The sequence below is a fragment of the Corvus cornix genome, chromosome 2 (genome assembly GCF_000738735.6).
Source record: "Corvus cornix cornix isolate S_Up_H32 chromosome 2, ASM73873v5, whole genome shotgun sequence".
NCBI classification, from domain to species: domain Eukaryota; kingdom Metazoa; phylum Chordata; class Aves; order Passeriformes; family Corvidae; genus Corvus; species Corvus cornix.
In genome coordinates, this window is record NC_046333.1 from 107,329,149 (window position 1) to 107,351,008 (window position 21,860).

The window sequence follows — 21,860 nt, forward strand, 5'->3', positions numbered from 1 at the left end:
AAAGCCAGCATCTATGTTCCACTCCTCACCCTAAGAGCTTGGGGACCTAGAAATGCCAAAACTAATCTCCAATTTCACTTTAAAAAAATGTTTTGAGGCCTTTTCTTTGTGAAGAAAACATCCTGCAGGTTTGAAAGTTTTGTGCCTGTTTTTGTGTAAAGAGTATAAATTATTCACAGTCTCCCCCGCTGCCATGGAAGGCTCGCTGTTGGGACCTACATGGTACACAGACTCAACTACTGTGGGGGCCTTGGCAAAACAATCCTACATGGAGGTAGCTGTGCCACTTCTGCTATGGCTGATGCTATTCCTACACCAATCTCTTTCCCAGCTGGCCCCAGAAGGCCTCTGCCACAAGGAGACAACCCCAGCCCAGGTTAATTAGCAGTTTTCTCTAGCTGACCCCCAAATGAGAGAACGTAGTGTTTGAATCCCAGCTCTGCCACTGTCTCCACTAAAGGTCTCAGTCAAGCCTTTAGTTCTTGAAATAGCCTAGAGCTTGCTTAGTTCTGTTCCAGCTCAGGTCAAGGGTATTTTAAAGGCTGTTTTAAAATGTTGAGTTTTTGGGAGCATTTTTCAATACTGAGGTCTTTGGAAAGTTTAACCCTTAAAGAAGTGCGGAAGAAACTAGAAGATTAGTTTCAACAGTGCTAACCTTGGAGCAAGAAAATGTTAAAACTGGAAATCCAGAGAAGGACTCACATTAAGCTACGTAAAACTTCCACAGACTCTTCTATACTGCCTCTGTCCTGCTTTGTTTCAGTGGCTTGTACTAGGAGCTAAGAATGTTCTCCTGCTGTTTGAAGCGACATAAGTAACATCTGCTATGAGTGCTTCATTCTTTCTTTCATCCTTTCCCTGGGGAAGGAACTGTGTATTTTGTTTTGGTAGAGCTCTGTTGCTGTGGGTTGGGATTTTGAGGAAGGTTTAGAAATCTACATACAGGTGTACGTTTATATGGGAGAAGGGAGCCTTTGGCACACCTAGGTGCCCCCTGCTCTTACAAGGATAAGTTGAGGACATCCATTGTAATACTTAACTGCTGTGGAAGTTTGTTCCATGCTCTCACAGGCCAGTCTGTGAGGAAGTTCTAGCTCCTCAGCAAAAAAGCTTCAGCTCTTTGATAGAAAACTCACAAAGCAGAACTTTATCAGCTACCAGATTGTTACAAAATGGGAAGACCTTCTCAGGTCATCTCTGAGACGTGCTTGACCCAGTCCACCAAGAAAATTAGGGACTGAGTCTTAGAACACAACTGGACAAACATGTAGGAAGGCAGTATAGACAGCAAGAGAGCTGATTGAATACGCTCCTGGTCTCCTTTGCTACTGAGGGCCAGTGCTGCAGCTCTCTGTATTAGCTGGAACGTCCTACAGGCTGATGGCTTCATGCCCAGGTATTCTGCGCTGATGGAGTCCAGATGGGAAGCAGCAAGGGCGTGAATCACTGAGGCCAGGTCCCTTTTGAACAGGATGAGAAGCAACTGCTGATCCAATTATTCCTTGCTCTAGTTTTCATGTTTGTAAAGTGGGGGCACTTAACTACCCCAGGGGCAACTAATTATTAGTCACAAGAAGTTAAGGAAATGTCCTAATTCACCAAAAAGACATATCATTTTTGTATTGGGCAAAATGGTGCTGAGATCATGTAATCTTGGCTATCATCATATTGAAAACTAACTATCATCATTGATAAAACACTGAGAAAAAATGTACAATTATTCATCAGTTCTATTGGATATCAGTACCTCTCTAATCCAGCAACATCTGCATAAAAGTAAAGCAAATTCATTCATTTACTCCAAGTAACACCCCACAAGGCTACCTTATTCCTCCTATTCCTCCCCACAAACACCACAATATGTTGCCTCCCTGGAAGTGTTCAAGGCCAGGTTGGATGGGGCTCTGAGCAACCTGGTCTTGTGGAAGGTGTCCCTGCCCATGGCAGGGGGTTGGAACTAGATGATCTTTAATGTCCCTTCCAACCCAAATAATTCCGATCCTATGGAATTAATACTAGGACTGGAAATAAGAAAGAAATGGTTACTCCTCATCAGAGACAAGAGAAGCACAAACACCAGAGCAAACATCTAAGCCTATGTCCAATAAGACTAAGGCAAAAAGAAGCAAGCACTGGAAATAGCTTGCGGGCAGGAAAAAGAAATCTTAATAGGTACAAATTCCTTTATCATAATTTAATGAAAATTCAATGATTTATGAATTTAATGAAAATTTCAATAATAAACTAGTGATAAGTTTCTTTACTTCCTTATCAATTAAAAATTCAGTATTATGGATAATGGATGGAGAACACTGTTTTAGTGATGTCCACCTTCTACAGAGAAATGAATGGTCCAGATGTTCAATTAGAAGATTTTCATCTTTGGGGGGAAATCTAGGCACCCTATAAATGCATCTACCTTTCAGCTTCCTTATCTGATACTTAGAGATTGTAGAAGACTATTTCTGAAAAGCCCTTATTGTGTTAAGTATGTCTTATTAAAAGCTTTCTATGCTAAAGAATAAACATTTTTAGGGACAAGCCTTTTCAACTCCATTTCAGAGGTATAAATACACCATATAGCCTTTTAAACATGTAAGTATGAAAATTCACAACTTGGAACACTCTTAAAGCATAAACTTCTAACTGTTACAGAAGGTTTCCATTTGCTTCCTCCATATGCAGGTAGTATCTAAAAAAGTTTAAAGCTGGTTCTATAGCTATTGAGCACAAAGGCATTTAAAGGAAGTGTACAGAGCACAAAGGAAGTGTCAAAAGGATCTTAAAACAAAGAGCAGATTCCTGTAAAATTTCATTATTTCAACTTGAAGGTTGAGCAATACATTGAAGGTTTGATTTTCAGGACTGGTCATTTGTTCTCACCGGAATGTGGTCCTGTGGGATTGTGCTGCATTCCCGGCAAGCATCTGGAGTGAAATAATGGAAACTTCTAAAGAGAGTCCTACTTGATTTTTGCATTGAGAAGGTGAGATGAACATAGTATGAGGGGATTCTTATGTTCCTATAGGCTACCCTTTCTGAACAGGGGCCAGAAAATGCTAAGTGAAGAATCACACAGGGCCAAACACCAAGTTAAGCACCATTATAATGCCTATATTTTCTGTATGCTTGAATTCATTCCCTTTAATTATCAGCTGGACCATACATGTGGATAGGACTTCTGTGCTATTGCGCTCTGCCCTGCTCTACCTTGTTCATGTTCCCACTCTGCCTGCCCTACAACCATGGAGTGCTGACCCTGCCTTCTAATCTGACATGATCAGCATGTCCTGTGCATGGGAGAAGAATGTTAGATGCATATTCAGTTTAAAAAGTAAGGAGCTGCTCTTGCTAGAATAAACATACAGCTATGCTGCAAGCGCCAGCACAAACCACGGCAATGTGAACAGATAGAGAAGCATAACCTGGAGGACAGTTGCCAAAGATTCCACTGCTTCAGGTGGTAGATAGCCTGAACAAAGCAATGCCTCCTGGAATAGGTTTTAAATGAGAGTGGGCTGGAGATCAACGTATTTTCAGCAAAAGCAGACCCTACTGCTCTGCCTAAGTGCCTTGCTGCCCTTTCACCAGCCTGGGTAAGTAACTGGAGGTAAGAGCAGAAAGACAGTGATCCCAACAAATAAATGGATATGGCATGATGGCACTGCCTTTTTTTTAAACATAATGCATTCTCTACTGAGGTGGGGCTATCCAAGTTAATAAAAAGAACAATAAACAGAATGAATTAAGTGTATAAGTAAATTAATACCTCTTCCTTTTTGCAAGTGTAGATAAGCCAGAGAGAGACTGTCACTAAGGATGTGGAGATGGGGGTCTATTAAGAGCCTTCTGCAGCATGCAGCTACCAACACACTGTCATCTAGCCTATGTAGAGCAGAATTTCTCTCTGTAGCAACAACACCCTTTTGTTCCCTTCACTAGAAATCCAGGTGCTTCAGTAATGTTGAAGTTTCAGTGAATGAGGCTTAGATGGAAAGAGCAAAATCTTTTCCTAAGTCTTGGGTAGGAATAACTTTTGAGTGGAAAAACATGTGGTTTGTTTATTACAATAAAAAAATGAAGCCAGCTACTTGGGAGCCCATGCATTTTGAAATGAAAGTGTATTTTAGGTGGGATAGACTTGCAAGGAGGTGATTGTACACATCATAGCTACACTCTGTGTGCTTTGCATCTTCATAATTCAGTTACCTATTCTGCTTTTTAAAATCCAGTCTGAATTCTGTTAAAAGTAATTTTTACCTTTTGTTTCTGTTTCTTTCTTTTCATAACTGTCTTTTGCATACCTGCTCCTTCTCCCTTCCTGGTTTTCTTTCTTTCTTTTTGATCTTTCTTCCCTAACAATGTCTCCTTTCTCTTTCCAAGAACTGCTGGTGTTTCTGCTTCTCCCTACTCCCTCATTTCTATTATCAGAGATGAACAACAAAATTTGTGAAAATCATTTAGTCAAAAATACTTTTTTTTTTCCCCTGAAAAAACCAGTTTCACCTATTGGAAACACTTTGCAAAAAAGCTCAGAAAGTATTTAGACAAAAAAAAAAATCCTAATGCTTAAAATTTTTCCTCTGTCAACCGAACTTAGTACTTCAATAGAAACTAAAATAATTTAGAAAGTCTTCTGCAGTTGTCTCAAAGTGTAACAGTACATCAGGATTAAGACAGCACCACTTCTCACCGTGAACCACACAGTGCAGAATGTTAACATATAGTAAATTATGCCTTCATCCAAAACTGTTTTCATATCTTGTTCAACATCCATCTTTTTTTCTTTCTTTCTTTTTCTTTCTTTCTTTCTTTCTTTCTTTCTTTTCTTTCTTTCTTTCTTTCTTTCTTTCTTTCTTTCTTTCTTTTTTTCTTTCTTTCTTTCTTTCTTTCTTTCTCTTTCTTTCTTTCTTTCTTTCTTTCTTTCTTTTTCTTTCTTTCTTTCTTTCTTTCTTTCTTTCTTTCTTTCCTTTTGTTTACCATCAATAAATAGTATTGCTACAGATCTGACAATGGCCCACAAAAAGACAGTATACCATTCATTTGACCCTATTTTTATTTCCCACCAAGTCAAAAGAGAAATTCTGAAATTCTGCCTACTTCCCCTCTCTGCCATCACTACACTCCTACTTCAGTGCATAGTTTTTCACATTTAAAGACAAAAGAATACATTTATTTTCCGTTTCACTGCTTTACTAAATGTTTTATGGCTATCAAGCAGAAAAATAGGATGCCCATTTCTCTCTTCTAGAGAATACCTTGAGCTGCAACAACCTACAGTGCAAGAATCCTGAAATTCAGCTCTGTACCAGGTGGCTTTCTGCCAGCACCTTTTTGAAGCAGCATGGGTCGAATCACCTGCAGTTTCTCTTGTCCTTCTCTAATTCCCATCCTGATGATAAGCAAGTATCAGAGGAGGTCATGGCAAGTACAGCTTCGAACTCAGCTATCAAATACATAAGGCTATTATAAACCCCAGGTAACAAGTGTGGTACCTGCAGCTCTGTTTGGAAGAAGAACTTCTGTGGACACTGTGTGCAGTCATAGATCTTGTCCTCTTGTCCGTGGGCTGAGAAAATATGCTGCTGCAACTTGTTTGCTTGGACAAACACTGAAATAATAGACAAACAACAAGCTTTTCATTCTTTCTTATCGTAAGTGAAGAGCTTTTTATAAACAATCTTCCAATAACACTGAGCAATTTCAAGACCTAAAATTAGGTAGTGCAGTCGGATTTTACCTTATACTGCTGCTATATGGGTACCAATGAATGTCATTTATCTACAAAGTGTGATGCTTCTTCTAAAACAAATGAATTGAAACAGATCCCTGGTGTAAGGAAAAAAATCCCAACAACTGGCAAAGAAAAAAAGATGACCCTATCAGGACAACCGATGAAGATTTTGAGTATAAAGTATCTAAAAATGCCATTTCCTATTCAGAATTATTTCTTCATGCTTACTGCACTTTGATTGAACACATACAAAACTTATTTCCTAGCAACCAACAGGTTTGAAAAGCACAGATGCCAAAGTCCTGTTTACTCTGTGTGCCTACAGTTAAATATAACAAACAGCTCTGTATTTAAATGTGTTAATGCAAAAAATTATATCCCACAGCTATACCGGGGCAATGTCTATAAATGTGAAACAGAACTGCAGGTAAATTCTCTTTGGATACTTTAAGATCAACTCTGCCTACACACTGAATGCAAGGGTTTCAATAATATAAACATGTTCAATTTTAATGACTACAAAACAAGGCCCTAAGACTGTGTAACAGTTTACCTAGGAGACATACTATTAATAATTAAATTGTATATGCCAGAGGCAGTGTTTGGGTTGGCAGCACTGACTTCTGATGGATGCCTGGTGCACTGTGACCTAAAAAAGTCTGCATCTACAATATTAATCTGTATAGGCAGGGAAAGGATTTATTAAAGATGCTGGCATTTGACTTTGACTCCACTTCTAATCATTAAAATTATTCTAATTGCAAGGCAACAAAAACCATCAGAATATTGTTCTTCTGAGTCATACATTTTAATCACATTTCTCATTACCCTGGAAAATAAAAAGATCGGATTCCATTTTCCATATAAAACTTATTTTGGTGATTTTTACTTCTTGTTAATATTCTAGCAAGATGTGCTGAAATAATTTTAATGGCATATTGCTAATAAACCATCATTGTTTGTGATTAATGCTCACTGTCTATTTATCCCATCAGCAAAAAGCAAGAAGTATTTCACACAGATTGGAATCGACTTATCTCTATACTCTTTAACACATTTTACAAGGTTACTGGCTCAGAAATTGAAGGATTAGTTTTATCAGGGATCTTGGTCACATGGAGAACCCTCAGCGGGTACTCTTTATATATGCAAGTTCTCATGTTGCATTTACAACACCCCAAACTTGGAAACTGAAGACCCATGACATTACACTAAAAAAAGATCACACCACAATGTGTAAACAAAAACAAGGAAAAAAATTAGTAGAATCAGTAATAAAAGTAAAAACTTGAAGAAATGCCTAACTGAAAGAATTATTGAACACAGACACTTTACAGACAAATTGTTTGTGGTGGTACTATCCATGCTCAGACAAGCTGTGCAGTAAAGATGAACTATGTCTTTTTTTAATTTTATAACCCACAGAAATGTGTGAAACCTGAACACATTGAGGTAATAATCATCACCAGCCACTGTATCTGAAAGACGAAAAATTCAAATTTAATTCTCCTCTGTAGCACTCGCTTAGGTTTTACTGGGCATGGAGCTGCCAAACAAAGAGAAGTAAAATGAAGGTATTAAAGGGTCTATTTGCTTATCAATGAAAATCCTTCACTTCCATTAATGGAAAACAGAAACCTTGAATGGATTCCAGAATCAGCATGCCATTGATGTGTCAATACCTAAAGTGTGTTTTGTCATGTTTGTGATTATCTTTGATTTTCATCTTTTAAAGCAAAATTGGGAATGCAAGCTATATATTAACATTCATGTTTTAGGTTATCATTTTATGAAATGTTCTGTTAAGAAGTCCTTAAAAAAACTCACAACAACTCAGTAGGCATCCTTTTAATGTGTTTTCATTTCCAACAACAGCATTTTTCTGTTCTTCATTACGGCCCAAACACTGCAGTGCTTAGCCCTACTGGGTCAAGTTATTTTCTCACTTGGGTTTTACTAGTGAATAACACCACTGACTCAGGGGGGATTATTCCACACTTGGACTTGTATCAGGGGAGAGCAGAACTTGACTTGTGGCAAGACAGCATGGTTTGCTTTCTAAAGCACATTACAAGGGTGTTTCTTCTCACCACAAGCCAACAAACACACGCATGTGGGCTTTCTTACCCCATCAGAGGAGAATGCTGCTGCACAGGCTATGCCTGGGAACTGGGGCCAAATTCTGCTCTGAGTTTTATTGGTTTAGAGGAAACATCTGCAGCTTTAAACCACAAATTTATGGACAGTTTTAACCTTGGCAAGTTTGAAACATGGAAGTAATGAACGTGATACTGTGGAAGGTAACAGACTATCACTTCTGTAATTATAAAAATCTCAAACTTCCGAAAGAAGAGCTTGAAATGCACTTCTTACAGATGGATGACTGACCTTCCAAGGAGCTCAGCTTTCTAAACGATTTCTAATCAATATTACTAATGAGCGAAATGTAATGTTCCCTCCTAAAACAGACCTAAAGCCAGCACATGACACATTTTTTCAGGGAGTTCTGCAAGGTCAAGCTAAGGGCATGGCTGGGACAACCAGTGATGGGCTCCTACCTGTAAAGCACACCGGACATTTGAAGGTGCCCCCCATGCCTTCAAAGCTGTGCTCTATCAGGTGGCACTGAAGTTTGGCAGGAGAGTCGAATGTCTGATTGCAGAGTTTGCATTCATGGTTCAATCCTTCATCTGCAGGAGAAATCAAAGGAAAAGTGAAATTCACCACAGCCCTTACAAAGAGAAAGTCCAACACAATCTGTGAACTGGAGCAGCTTTTTCTTTCCCTAAGCTCAGGAAAATGGATGCCCCTCAGCACCTACAAGGGCTGAAGTGTTCTCTTAGCCAGAATGTTTCAGAATATACAGAACTTGACTGGGCATTAAGAACACAGATTTTTCCACTTGCACTTAGCACCAAACAGGACTGCAGAGCATTAGCCTTCAGTAGGAAATGATGACTATGACCTGAAACATCATTTCTTAGCAGAGACACCCAGTCACAACCAAGTACATTTGCAAAACAGCACGCGAGGAATTCAATGCTGATCACACATTATCCTGTCTACCATGGGTAAGAACTGTGAATGCAGTTTTTGGCACTCCGGCTGAGGTGGAGTTTCTTGTAACCAGAGTGAAAAGGGTGGGTAGTTTATACCCTCACATCACTCCTGCTCCACATTCCCAGTCCTGTGGGCATACATGAAACCTTTTGCAAGCTGCAGGATTTCAAAACTTCCTTTCTGACAATCCTGGATTTTTTCCCTCTTTATTTGCATTTCTCCTCTGAACAGCCCAGAAAAGTCCCCATGTGCCTTCTGACGCAGCTTTCCCGTCCACGTCCTGTGGCTTTAAAACCCTTCCCGCTCCCTGCCGCTTGTTCCTCTGCTTCCTCCCATTGTCCTCCAAGGCCGGCTGGTGCCTGGCACCAGGTTCCCTTCCTGAGGGTGCTGCAGGATTCATCCACTCCGCCATGAGGGCAGTCAGCGGCTGTCCTACTTAGAAACAGTTGCTAGGTAAGAAGTGGCTTCCAGCCCTGCTGCAGAGGCCTCAATTCCCACAGCGCCGCTTAGAAAAGGTCCTTCTGTATGTCACTGGTGTGCTACACGAGTAGCATTGATCTCGCAGGTAAATACTCTATCTGATTATTAAAAAACAAGCGGGAATGAAGTGCTTGGTGACTGGCACAGCTCCCTGCCATTTCTCAGTTGGGAAGGAGTGATTTAGGAGAGCGCCCTGCCCACGCTGAACACCTAAATGCCAGGCTGCCAGCCTCCCGCCGGACACAGCGCTGCCTGCAGCGATGATCAGTGACTGTGATGACGGGCATTCGCGAAGGACGGCGAGAGCATGGCCCATGTTTTGCATCCCACACAACAACCCTTCCCACTAGTGTAAAGAGAACATGACACAGTGCTTCTGCAGCTGAGTGGGGCCACATTCCGGCCCCAAATGACCCTTAGTGACTTATCAGAATTGAAAAAAAATGTCAGTGTAGCCCCCAGCTTTCACTTCTCGGTAGTCCGAAAGCTAAATTTAGCCTTTGTGTAAGTCATGGCATCTTTTGCAAAAGGGGGGTAATTAGTGGGCTTTAGACAGTGTGAGCTAAGCCAGGTGGTGGTGGCCATTCTGCAGGTGGGACTACTGAAAATTACCATTGTGTGATTTCTATGAGGTGTCAGAGCTCTTCACAATAAGAAGGGACAGATGAAACCCAACAAAGACAAAGGTTTACACAAAGTGACATCACTCCCATGCAGACACAGCAAACTGCAAACTTCCTTTTCTTGTCTACCAATCCTTCCTGAAAGCAGTGTTCAGTGTTGCTGACTACCTCTACAAGCTGCAGAGCTTGAGGACTGTACAGACTGACAGACAATATTTCTGCTATATGCATATCCTTGCCATGGTCATTACTGAACAGACAGTTCTGGAGATGGTGCAAGTTCCCCACAAAGGGCAGTTACAACTTAGGAAACCTGCAGGGTGAAGTTTCTCCATCAAACTGTTTGTGCTGATACACACAGTCAAAGCAATTAGGACAAAGGAGCTCCATCTCAGGATCTTCCACAAGTCAAGGTGAAGATAATCGATGACAATTCTCAAATCACAGAGTTACTGTTGGCAAAGTGTAAATGAACCATGCTAATCATTTTTGAGCATGGGAACATTGAACGGGGAGTTCTTCAAACATTCTAAGGAAGAAAGACTTCCAAAAAAGAAATATTTTTATATGAAGCTACAAAGACAGAGAAGGCTTTTTTTGTCTTTTCATTACCTTAGTTGATGAAGGAAAAAGTAGGAAGAAAGGCGTGCACTCCTGATGCCTAAGCAAAACTGATTTTAATTACACAGAAATTGTACTTGTTCAACAAGAACTGAAACCCATTAAATGTGACCCTTATTGTATTTCTCATAGTACTCAGATCCAAGGTGATCTCCTGGTCACAAACATCAAAACCACTTTGATTATTCTATGTTGCAAATATGATTTTCCTAAAGGCTTATAAACAGGGTTTGAAAAATCCCCTCACCCACTCGCCTGGGGCAGATAGGAAACTTCCCCAGGCAAGAGACACCAATTTGTGCAGAATCTAAGCTTTCTCTTAAAAATAAAATGTTTTTAGTCTCCAAGTTCTAAAGACTGTATTTAAATTAAGACTACATTTGTATAACTAACAGAAAAATATTTTTCCTAAGTCGTTAGCGAGTTATAAACCCCTCCCTTCACATATTTTTTCACCCATTTTGTGCACATCACCTGCCCTGTTACGTCCTTGGAACAGAGGGCAAGATTTCAGTCCTTGAATTCAAGAATGTGAGACCAGCATGATTTAAATTTAAGGAACACAGCTAAGGGTACAGTCTTGGCAGAAGAGTCAGGAGTGCTGGCTTCCATTCCACACTCCAGCACTGACATACTCTTATCACCTTGGGCATGACAGTGTGGCCTGTGTTTCTCAGACTACCCATCCTTAAAGAAGAGGTGCTAATTTTCAATTTCTACTTTAACTGGCTGACCTAATTAGTATCCCTTAAGACTTTTAATACAACCAAGACAGGAGCTGGAGAAGAGTCCAGGACTATCTACCATACTCAGAAGACCCAGAATCACTGCCATCTGCCTTTGAAAAGGTATAAGATTGTATTTCTTGACACACAACTTGCCTGGATCACACAGCATTGTGGAAGAATGAGGGAACAAGGCTCTGTCCCTGTTCTCCGCTCTCCATAGACAATTTAAAAGCATGGCCAGTCTTTTCTCTCCCACTGGCATGGTAAAGACGGGGTGTGGCAAATCTTGAAAAGGTGCCAGATGTGGAAAGAAGAAGCAAAAGGCTCTGTTTACACAGTGGCCTCTGTCTAGATCTCCACGTTTAGCAAACAATTTGATAGGGTGCTATGGAAGTGCAAAATATGATATCATTAATAAATAAAGGGACAGTGAAATGTCACATTTTCAGTTTCCATTTGGGTTAAATCTGAAATGGAATGGAGTGTCAGATACAGTCCAAAGGGCTCTCCTTCCCTGCAGAACAGAGCTGCTGCTCTTCGCTCTTACTCAGGCAAAAAAAAAAAAAAAAAAAAAAAAAAGTGCTGAGCAGCTTTAAAAAATTCAATCAAAATAATCTGCTCTTTGGAAAGGTGGCGGCTGACAGTAATTGGAAAATACTGTCTGACTCATTTATTAAAGTGAGATTCAGAGTCAATTGATTTAATAACCATTAGAATATTCTATTAAGGATATAATAGGTTGGCACAGCCTTATTTTTTATTAAGAGTTATAGGTAAGAAATAAGCAATGCTATGGAATTTTAGACAACTGCCGTATGGATTAGACTAAAAATATGGCTTGCAAAATAGGTATAAAAGCTGCAAGTATCAGGAGGAGGAATAGGAAAGTACATTACAGTGCAAATGAGTTAGCTGAAGGATGAAAAAGAAATGAACCTTCAATATAAAGCCTGCACTTTTCCAAATCTAACAGAAAACTATGCACTGCATTCCCTGGTGTGGTACATCGTAAAACAAGTCAGCACGTCCTTCACATTATGGGCCCAACAACACCATGAGGAAGGCAAGAACAAAGTACCCACTGTACAGCACAGAACTGGTGCTTACTGTTGCCCTTACATGGTTGGGATATGAGCTTGGACATGATTAAGACCTTGCAAGATGGATGGGGATGGTTTACCCACTGCTGGCAGTCAAATGAGTTTGATGCATGCAGAATTTCTGCATAAGTAAATTACTTTCCATTTGCAATCTTTATTCAGATAGTGGGAAAATGTAAACATGAATCAATTCCAAATAAATGCATTTAATATTCATATAAATGTTTAATATTTACACAAATATTAAATGTTTCAATGCAGGCAGGTAGATTTTAATTGAGGTGCAGCCCATTACCTCAGCAACTAACTTGAAAACCAGCTATAAAACCAAATATAATCAGTCTTCGTGCCGAGCATATTCTCATATTTGGGGATCCTCTGTCTTTGTATTGGCTACTCATATACTGCAGAGTTACTGAGCAACTTGTACAGCAGGCAGGATGCTCCCACTTGCACCTCCCCTAGAGCCAGTGCTTTGGATGACCTGGCCCAATTTGTGTCACCAACTCAAGGCACAACTTGTTCATTTCATGGAAGGCCCTGACATTTCAATATACACTTTAAACAAGTGGAACCCTTTAAGCAGCCTCTAGACTGTGTGTCCCATGTTTATGCTTCTTGCTCTTCAATAAAAACAAAACTAGAGCAGCTACAAGCAAATGTTCACTGGCTGACTTACATGCAGCTGTTAAGTCAGTAACCACTGGGGGCCCTCTTATATTGTCTGATCAACACCACAGCCATTACCAAGTACCAATTTGTAACAGTTTGTAAGTAACTCTTTCTCTTATTTACCCTCGAGATTGTCCAGAAGGGTCCTTGTGCCTTCTACTCTGAATAAATCTATAGGCAAAGGTCCTAGGATGATGATGCCCTCCTGGCAAATCATCACGACGCTGGGCCCATGCTCAAAAGCATCTGCTAAGAAGTCGTGTAAACTCTGCCCTCCTCACAAAATGCAGGAATGAAATGGCTTGCAGGCCCTGTATTTTTTTTTTTAGGTCTAAAACATGCCCAGCTCCCACATTCAATGTGTTTTCTTTATAATTTTTTTTAGCAAGCAAGCCATGCCCCTTAATCAATTTCTCCTTCGCATTGCTTTCACTCTTACGTGAGTTAATTTTGCAGCACACATTTATAAGCCAGAGATCTGAGGAGTAAGGAAGCAATGCCATGGATGACAGCTAACCCCTGGGCTACAGCATCTCACACAGAAAACTGGGGAAGGACAAAAAACACCCTATAACACTGTAATTTCCAGAGTGTACAGCCATTTATGCTTCCTAGTTTGTAAGTGCTGTGCTTGCCTGCATCTTTTTAATTCTGCTGGCCACACACCTACGCAACCATCACCTTCCCTGTGCCACTTCAGACAACCTCATTCCTGCTCAATATTTGGTCTTAGGGTCCACTGTGGCAAGTATGTGCATGACATGTACCCTCACATGCTAAAGAACACATAACAGCTTTCCAAGCCTGGAAGCTGAAGTGCAAGAGTGCCTGAAGTCTCCAGCACCACGTTCATAATTTCTCCCTGATTGCACTAATACTTCTGCCATTTTCAATTTCTCAAACATTATCACAACCCCTCAAATGAGGAACATTATCCACCAGAGTGTTATTTTTGGAAGCTGACATGGAAAGGATAGGAATATAGTGATAAAGAAGGAGACATAGTAAAGGCAAAGCATACAGCTGGAAGTTGCAGCAGGAAGAAGAATACAGCTGGAATTTACAGCCGTGAGAGCAACTTGTCATAGAAAAACAGTTTTTGCTAAAGTCCTAACTAAGGATTCAATCCTGGTGGGACAGGATGGAGGACTGGATGGAAAGACAGAGGTACACCTGTGTTTTCCTGGACTGTCCAGGGAAAGTCACCACATATTAGGACACAGGAGGGCAGGAGAAGGAAATATCTTCCTTCCTCAGTCACGGTCTTGGCACAGTTATCCTGCACACCTTCCCTCTTGTGCCACCTACTACTGCTCGTGTAGGTGCCTGCATGCTGGTCTGTGTCTACTCTTAATACCACTTTCAGTCAAAATCATGATGTTAGCTGAAGAAACTCAAAATATCAGGCTGCAACCCAAGCAGCGTCTTTCCTCTTGCTTTCTTTTCAGTTCAGAATGATTTTTAGGCAAGACTCTGCCCACTCCAGGGAAGGTGGTAAACAAGATCCTAGCAACAATCCTAAACTCTTGAGTCACCAACAATTGTAGCCTGTCAAGGGGAAGGTAGGGACCAGGATATGACACTGCCTGGAAAGATACTGGCCTTCAGCAGAAGGGAGAGGGTGGGACCTGCACTGTGCTGCTGAGGCCAGGCCATGCTGACTCCCAGCAGCATTGGGTAGGAAGCTTTATTCAACAAGCAGGAAATAAATCCTACAGCCTTCTGCAGTGTACAGCTAAAGCTACAGCAAAGGGTGCTGATTGATGGAGTGACAAAGAGCTGGGATCCACCTCCTCAATTAAAGCAAAAGTTCATCTCTCCAGGGACAGATTTTGAAATTAGATCTGCTTAAGGGAAAGCCAGTCTACTGCATCTTTCATTCCACTGTATTTTTTGTCTGAAGCAAGGGATGCATTTCACTTCACCAACTGTTCACTTTTTTGCTTGGTTGCACTCACTTCGGCTGCTTGTAAGTGAACTCCTCTTACCACATGCGCCTTGTATGTTCTGTTAAAGCCACAAATTGTCTGGCTTCAGTGAGGCTGGATGAAAATAAAAAAGGGCAACTGGCAGGGTCGATTTCTTAATAAGTGTCATGTATTCACCTCAAGTAAGAACAATTTGAATACAGCAAGTCCCCTTGCCATCAAACAACAGCATTTTCTGGGCAACTGGCTACCAGGAGAGAGTTCAGGAATTCAGCAGCAGGGTTACTCACCAACTGATGGGACATGCATAATTTGCTACTCCTTGTCTGTAACTGCACCAGAAAAAGGTATTAAAATTTGTTCAGAAAAAAAGTCTGTGTTGCACCACATAGCTACACACATTACAAGGTTACACTCCATCATTGCAATAAAATCCCATGTGATGGAGCTTATTTTGGAAACAATATTACCATGGGATATAAAAAGAAATTTAAACCAGTAGGAATAAGCTGAGTGGTATGAGTTATTTGTAGAGAGATGATCCAGCTCAACATTTACCTTTTCAAATAGCACTTAGTAAGCACTGATTAAAAACTTGGTGACTGATCCTTCAAATGCTGGCATAACTAGCTCAGGAGAGCAGGCCTCCCATCTTTCTAGGCTCCTGTCTAGACTTTTTGTGGGACTAAATTCTGCCAAAGTGTGTAAGATCAAGCCCTCCATCCTCTCACTACACAGTGAGATACAGATTATTATCTGAATTTTACAGATAAAGAAACCATACCCCAGAACTGCATCCCAAATAGAGAATGAAAACTCTCTTACTAAATTACAGTGGTGGAAGAATCAGACCCTGCTTAATCTGGCCACCATTATGAATGCAGTATTGGAATTAAGGTTGTAATTGAGTATTTCTCTGTTCTCTTCTGTGAACTAAGAGCCTATTTCCAGAAAAACTTTTCGACCAAATCTTCTCTAGTAAAGTCAAATTGCAATTTGAATGGCTCAGAGGTTGCCTGAGCTAAGTAGATATTAATAATTTAATCAAACTGTAGGGGGAAAAATAATAAAAGTATCACATTTGTATTCAGAAGAACTAAGCACAGTAAAAATATACATAAAAATGTTTTGCTTTTTAAACATTATTCATTCAATTTCAGTATTTTTGTTCACTGTCTAGACTACAGTTTTGTTTTCTTGTTCTTGCTTTCTGGTTGGAAAACCAGCTTTCTCTGTTATTTCATGTTACATGCCTACTAGTAATGCCCACTCATCAGGGTCTTGTGGAACTCGTTGAAGTACAGGTATATCTACTTTTAAGTATTGCACAAAGAAAAGAGGAATTTTTAAGGTAGGGGAGGATATTTCATGTTGCATAAACTAAATGCAAGCTGTTCTAAATTTAGTGGTACTGGGAAAACATCTCACATGGAGCCAATCAAAGTGTCAATATTAATTCTACACTACAGTGGACCAGCAGCAGAAATTATGTTTCATACACAAGTCTCATCAGGTATTTCTTTTGTTCTGAGTATACAGAAAGGGTCAGAGTTGCCTTCCTTCTTTTGGCATGAAGCTATTAGATGTCTGGAAGATAAAGTCTCTAAATGCTAAAATGCTGTTTATCTAAACCTACAAAGAATTGCCTGCTTATTCTTAAAAGATAGGGAAGAAAAAAAGAAAAATGAAAAAAAAAAAAAAGAGAGTAGGATAGGGTAGGGCTTTCCTGTTATATTGGATATTTGAATAAAGCTATATTGGATATTTGAATAAAGAGCATGAAGAAATAACAGTGCTTTTCATATATCCTAATAATCAGATGCTATTGATATTTTGTTTTCCAAATCTTAATGCTATTATATGAGTCAAAGATTATTTGGCCTCTTTTTACATAGGTGAGGGACACTTTGGAATGAGCAGCAGTTGCTGGGATTTTGATTCAGCTCTTCAACTCACTTTGGGGTGTATCAACTTTCTGCTTTCTTTCCCCTTAACCTCCATTTCCTCACCCCCAACCCTCAGAAAAACCAGGGAGGAAGAAGAGGTTCAGGCTGTGAAGGCCCCCAGGTCTGTGCTGGTAACTGGGCATTTAATTAGATTCTTTTCACGTGAGCAAACTGCTTTGCCAGTTAGGGGAGATCTCCTTGTACAGCAATGTATTAAAATGATAAAGCTCAATTTAATATAAAGAATTATTTATATTGCTCATCTGATTTAGTTTGCTGGTTTTTTTAGGAAAGCATGAGAAAGCTCAGCTTTAATTTGCGCTGACCTTTCCCTATGTCTCTCTTTGATTCTGCTATAAAGCAAGCAAGCAGCTTTCAGCCCACATATCAAAAAAGGACCAGACTTCATTCTAAACCTGTTCCACTCTCCTTCCCACTTGCTCTGCTGGTACTAAGACTTCACACCGAGCTGAACAAACAGCTTTTGGAATTTTTATATTAAAAGTTCTTCATTTGTAGATAAGAGAATAATGAGGGCCAATTAGTTATTCTTTCTCTATATGTTACATGTTTGGGGGTTGGCTTTATTTTCCCAAATTCTAAATGCCACTGTTAACAAATTTATTCCAACCCTTGATCAAACCTAATTCCTCACTGAGGCAAAGATACCATTTCCCCCATGCTAGCAATTGAGGAGTGGTGCTTAAGAACACAGCCCCTTCCTCCAGTGAACTCTGATGTAACAGAATGGCAAAATTCTGAACTTCAAACAATAAGGGAAAAAGAGGAGAAACATCAGAGTAGAAGAAAGAGAGAAGAATTGGCTAAAAAGAGAGGGATCAGACAGATAAGGATTGGCCGGGGAAGGAGAACAGATGTAGCAGCAACAATAAACAAAGAAGGAGGTAGACTGGAAAGGTGAATGGAGCAGAAGAAGTGGTGAGCAGAAGCAGGACAAGGGCATGAATCCTGTGTGAACAGGCACAGCAAAGTCTCAATTTAACCTTCATTCCAAGTTCACTGAAGAAATGCAGAGTAGCATACACTTCCGGGCAGAGCTTGAGTAATTTAGTGCAGCTCCTGTGGCAATAATGATAGATGTATTTTACATCCAGATGTTTCAAGCCAACAAAGCTACCACTATATCATTAATAACAATAAGCAATTAAAAAGAACAGCAGGTTACAAATATCAAGCATCAAACTACGGAAAAAATACAGGATCATTATGAGAAAAATAAAAGTATAGGCTGTCAGGTCAGTATATAGCCTATCCAGATAAAAGTTATAGAGTTGGAGAAAAATGTGGCCTGACATTAAATGATTATGAGGTGATTAACATCAGTGAGAAACCAAAAAACACTTGTAAAGCTCTGAGGAAATCTGAAATGTGATATGAAAAACATGCCTGTAACAGCAAGAGATAGGTGGCTGACCACTATAAGACATTAGCCTTTTACTAAGACGTACTCTAATAAATAACTTACGAGACTACATTTGCTGGCTGAAGTATTCTCCAAAAGGCCCACTGAGTTTTCACTCTGTGTATCAGTTTATTTAAACAAGAAGAGGTAAGAAAAAACAGAAGAACTCAGGGAGAAAGGGAGGAAGAGCCAGTTCAACCCTACATGTATGCTGTGTGTACATGCACAAGGGTTTCAGCAGTCACTGAAACCAAATTTATTTAAGCCATGTGCTGCAGAATGGGAAGAATGGGTTAAAAACTGTGAGATTTAACTGAGGGTATGGCTGGAAGTCTGCACTGGGCAGTTTCCCCTCAGAGGGTTTCAGTGTAACGAGGAAAGTGAGTATTTCATTTTTTTTTTAAATGAAGACTGAGATTTTGATGCAGCACTGTCATTTCGGGGGCTCAGGTTGAAAAAAAAGTACTGAACATTGTGAGACTTGTGATCAAATTGTGAAACTGTGAAACCTAATTTACCCAAATGAAATGGGGGACACAAAATTAATTCAGATAAATGAGGATTTTGAATAAGCAAGGGACTATTTAGTGCTTTTAACACACATCCTGGGACATAACCTCATTACAGATCAGGAGTGTTGTGCTGTGAGTTTGTGTCAGAGTGGAAGTGTCACTGACACAACAAATAAAACCAAAAATATCCTACTCCCTGATCACTTATTTTGTGTTTGCATACACACGCTACACGAGCCTGAAGAATAATTAACACTGCTGAGAAGAAGCAGCAACAGTGGATGAGTCTCACTACAGCAGACCTCTCATCATAGCAGAAATACAAATGTACTAGTTATCGTAACTGTGTTATGTTAAGTAGACCTTTGCCCCACATTATTGTAAGTAAGAGGAGGGAAAAGGGAAAAGGAAGATGATATCAGCATTCTTGATGATATTTTATTTATCCGCACATACTGTTGACACAGATGAAGAATAAGAAGAAGAATGGAAGGAGAGACACAAAACACTTGCAGACACAGATTTTTTTTTTTACATTTCATCAGGGACAAAAAGACTGCCAGTGAAGACAGCCATCCCTTTTACAGAGAAATCTAAGGAATTAACACCCACAAAAAAAAAGAAAAAAAAAATTGGAAGTATTTCTACAGCTATCTTGTGGAGTTATAAAGATGCTGTGGACATTTTTGTTGTGGGCAAATTTTTAATTTCTTAACTTTATGAAACAATTTGACCAAGACCTGAGCAGGTCCATTTAAGTTATCATTTAAATATTGGATACCCTGACTTTGTAATAAAAGGCCAGCTCCACAGGATTTTGTTTCCATCTTTAACCTCTTAATGATATGAAGAAATAAAAGCATTTCTTAACAGAAGGGTACAAGATGTGCATTTAACTTGCCTTGTCTTTTTTTTTAAAACCTGGAGGGCCATCGTTTGGAAACCTTGATGCTGTTTAAAACAAAGCATCTTCATCAGAAACCTCACAGGCAGCAAGTTTCTCTACTTACTCGGCATGTTATGCTTAGTTGTCAGTCTTTCTCCAAACAAAGTGGGGAAAACAAGCACATGAGATGCAAAGATGTAAAGCAGACAGAATATATCCCCCAGCCCCTTCAATTGCTTCCTTCACCTCACTCAAGAAGCAATTTTAAATGTATTAAACTTGGAGGTGAGCAGAGGGATTTAACACTACGCAGGATTTGAACAACAGAAAATAAGGTCAAGGAGGTGTATTACCCCTCTAGTCATATTTGGAAAAACAGGGGCATTTTAGAAGTAAAAAACCATGGCAAGCTCACTTGCTGTGCCATGATCACTCTGACCAGCAAGAGCCCACTGTTAGATTTTGCAGTGCATTTTGCTAGGTGAAGCATGCAGATTTTGATCCCACGACACTTTCAGAAACAAGCAACATATTTTGTTGATGTTCATTTCTGTTTGATTGCTGGACTTGATAAATGACATGGCAGCGGAGAAGAAGAAAAATTGCTGTGTTAAATCCCTGAAAATTATACAGCAGAGAAGGTGGGCAGCCTCTGTAGTTCAGCTGGGCACCAGAAGCCAAAGATCAGAACTGGAAATAACAGCTGACGAGGAATACCACAGAGCAGCAAGGAAACTGAGGTGGGGCAACTGAACTGAAAGCCATATTTGCAAGCCATCTATCCACCCCCTTCTCTTTCCAACATTTTATCTATGTGACTGACACACCCTTTCTCTCCCCTCGACCCCAAAAAGATTAAAAGACAACAAGCTGGCTATGAAGAGAAATAAAAACAACTTGAAAGTGAGCTATAGCAAACAGAAAATTGGCTGATATACCAAAATACCAGCACTTCTCAGAAAATAAACCACTCTGAAGGTCTCAGTAAAAAGTGCCAATAGCAGGGAAAGTCCAAATTAAAGTTGTTGCTTTGCCCTTAATTCACTCTGTCGGTAAGATTTGCCTCATGTATAGTACATTATCTTTGAATGACACATTCTGTGCCCTCTGTGCCTGAATCAAAACTCCGTCACATCATGGTAAGTCAAATATACCTGCCAAACAACAGCTATCACCATTAATTCCATGGGAGGCCCTCGTGAAAGAACTGCAATGTTGCATGGCCACAGTTTCAATGATATCTCTTCCCAGCAGTGCAAAACAAATCAATGTTGGAAGAGAAGAGTTTGCCTACAGTCCTGAACATGTGTTTGCCTTTGTGTTAGAGAATCAGCAGACAGCTGGCTAACACTGCCAATAGCGCTGCGATGGTTTCAAGCGTGGGGGAAATACAACATGATGCAACTCTTAAAGAGTTCATGCAACAAGCAACAAATGTCCCTCCTTAGGTCATTTTACCTCTGATAAGAAGAGTGCACATGGAGGGTTGACTGATTTCAGGCAGGTAAACACCAATGGAGCACACAACTTTCTGTGTTGAATAAGCTGCATGTTTTGCAGTGTATTTTTTAAGATGCCACATGAATGATACACGCGAAGGCAGCTTGATTTCTCAAACCTAGTGACTGCCACTGGAAGCTGGGTGTCCATTTGCATTTACACACATTTCAAAAGGATAATCCACCTCTCTTCAGTGGCACTGCAGAAGCAACGCCCTTTTTGCCCCTCTGCTCCCTGCCCATGTGTGTCATTCCCCCAAGCCCCCTCACTGCTTTCACCCAAACATAAATAAAAAGAAAGATCTGCTTCATTACATTTGCTTGCATTAATTGATGTTTAAAAAAGTCTGTTAAAAATAAAACCCAGCAGTGACATTTTTCTTTGCTAAAGCACGATAGCAGCACATTACAAACATTACAAAAAGGTCCCCTGGTAGGATTGTGAAGTTCCACTCTGGCAGTAAAATGCATCTACTGTATGTTCCTTGATTTTCTTTTTTAAATTTAATTTTATTTATTTATTTTTTAATGCAGGATAGGTCACAAATGCAGATAAAACTCCCCATCTCAGCAGTGGGGTTGCAATACTGAGAGAGAGAACTTGGATGGACACAGTGTATTTTTAGCATTTGTTTTACCCCAGTCAAA

The 21,860-nt window shown here is 40.0% G+C and overlaps 1 protein-coding gene across 10 annotated transcripts in view; it reads right to left on the bottom strand.

Moving 5' to 3' along the window:
- Nucleotides 1–21,860, bottom strand: part of ZNF521 (zinc finger protein 521) — a 229,987-nt gene that overhangs the window by 21,298 nt on the left and 186,829 nt on the right. For all 10 annotated transcript variants that reach the window (XM_039548429.1, XM_039548435.1, XM_039548430.1 and 7 more), the window contains 2 exons: nt 8,293–8,424; nt 5,496–5,611 (listed from right to left, as the gene is read on the bottom strand). In XM_039548429.1, coding sequence (XP_039404363.1) covers nt 5,496–5,611; nt 8,293–8,424 — 248 coding nt within the window. The remainder of the gene's footprint in view (nt 1–5,495; nt 5,612–8,292; nt 8,425–21,860) is intronic.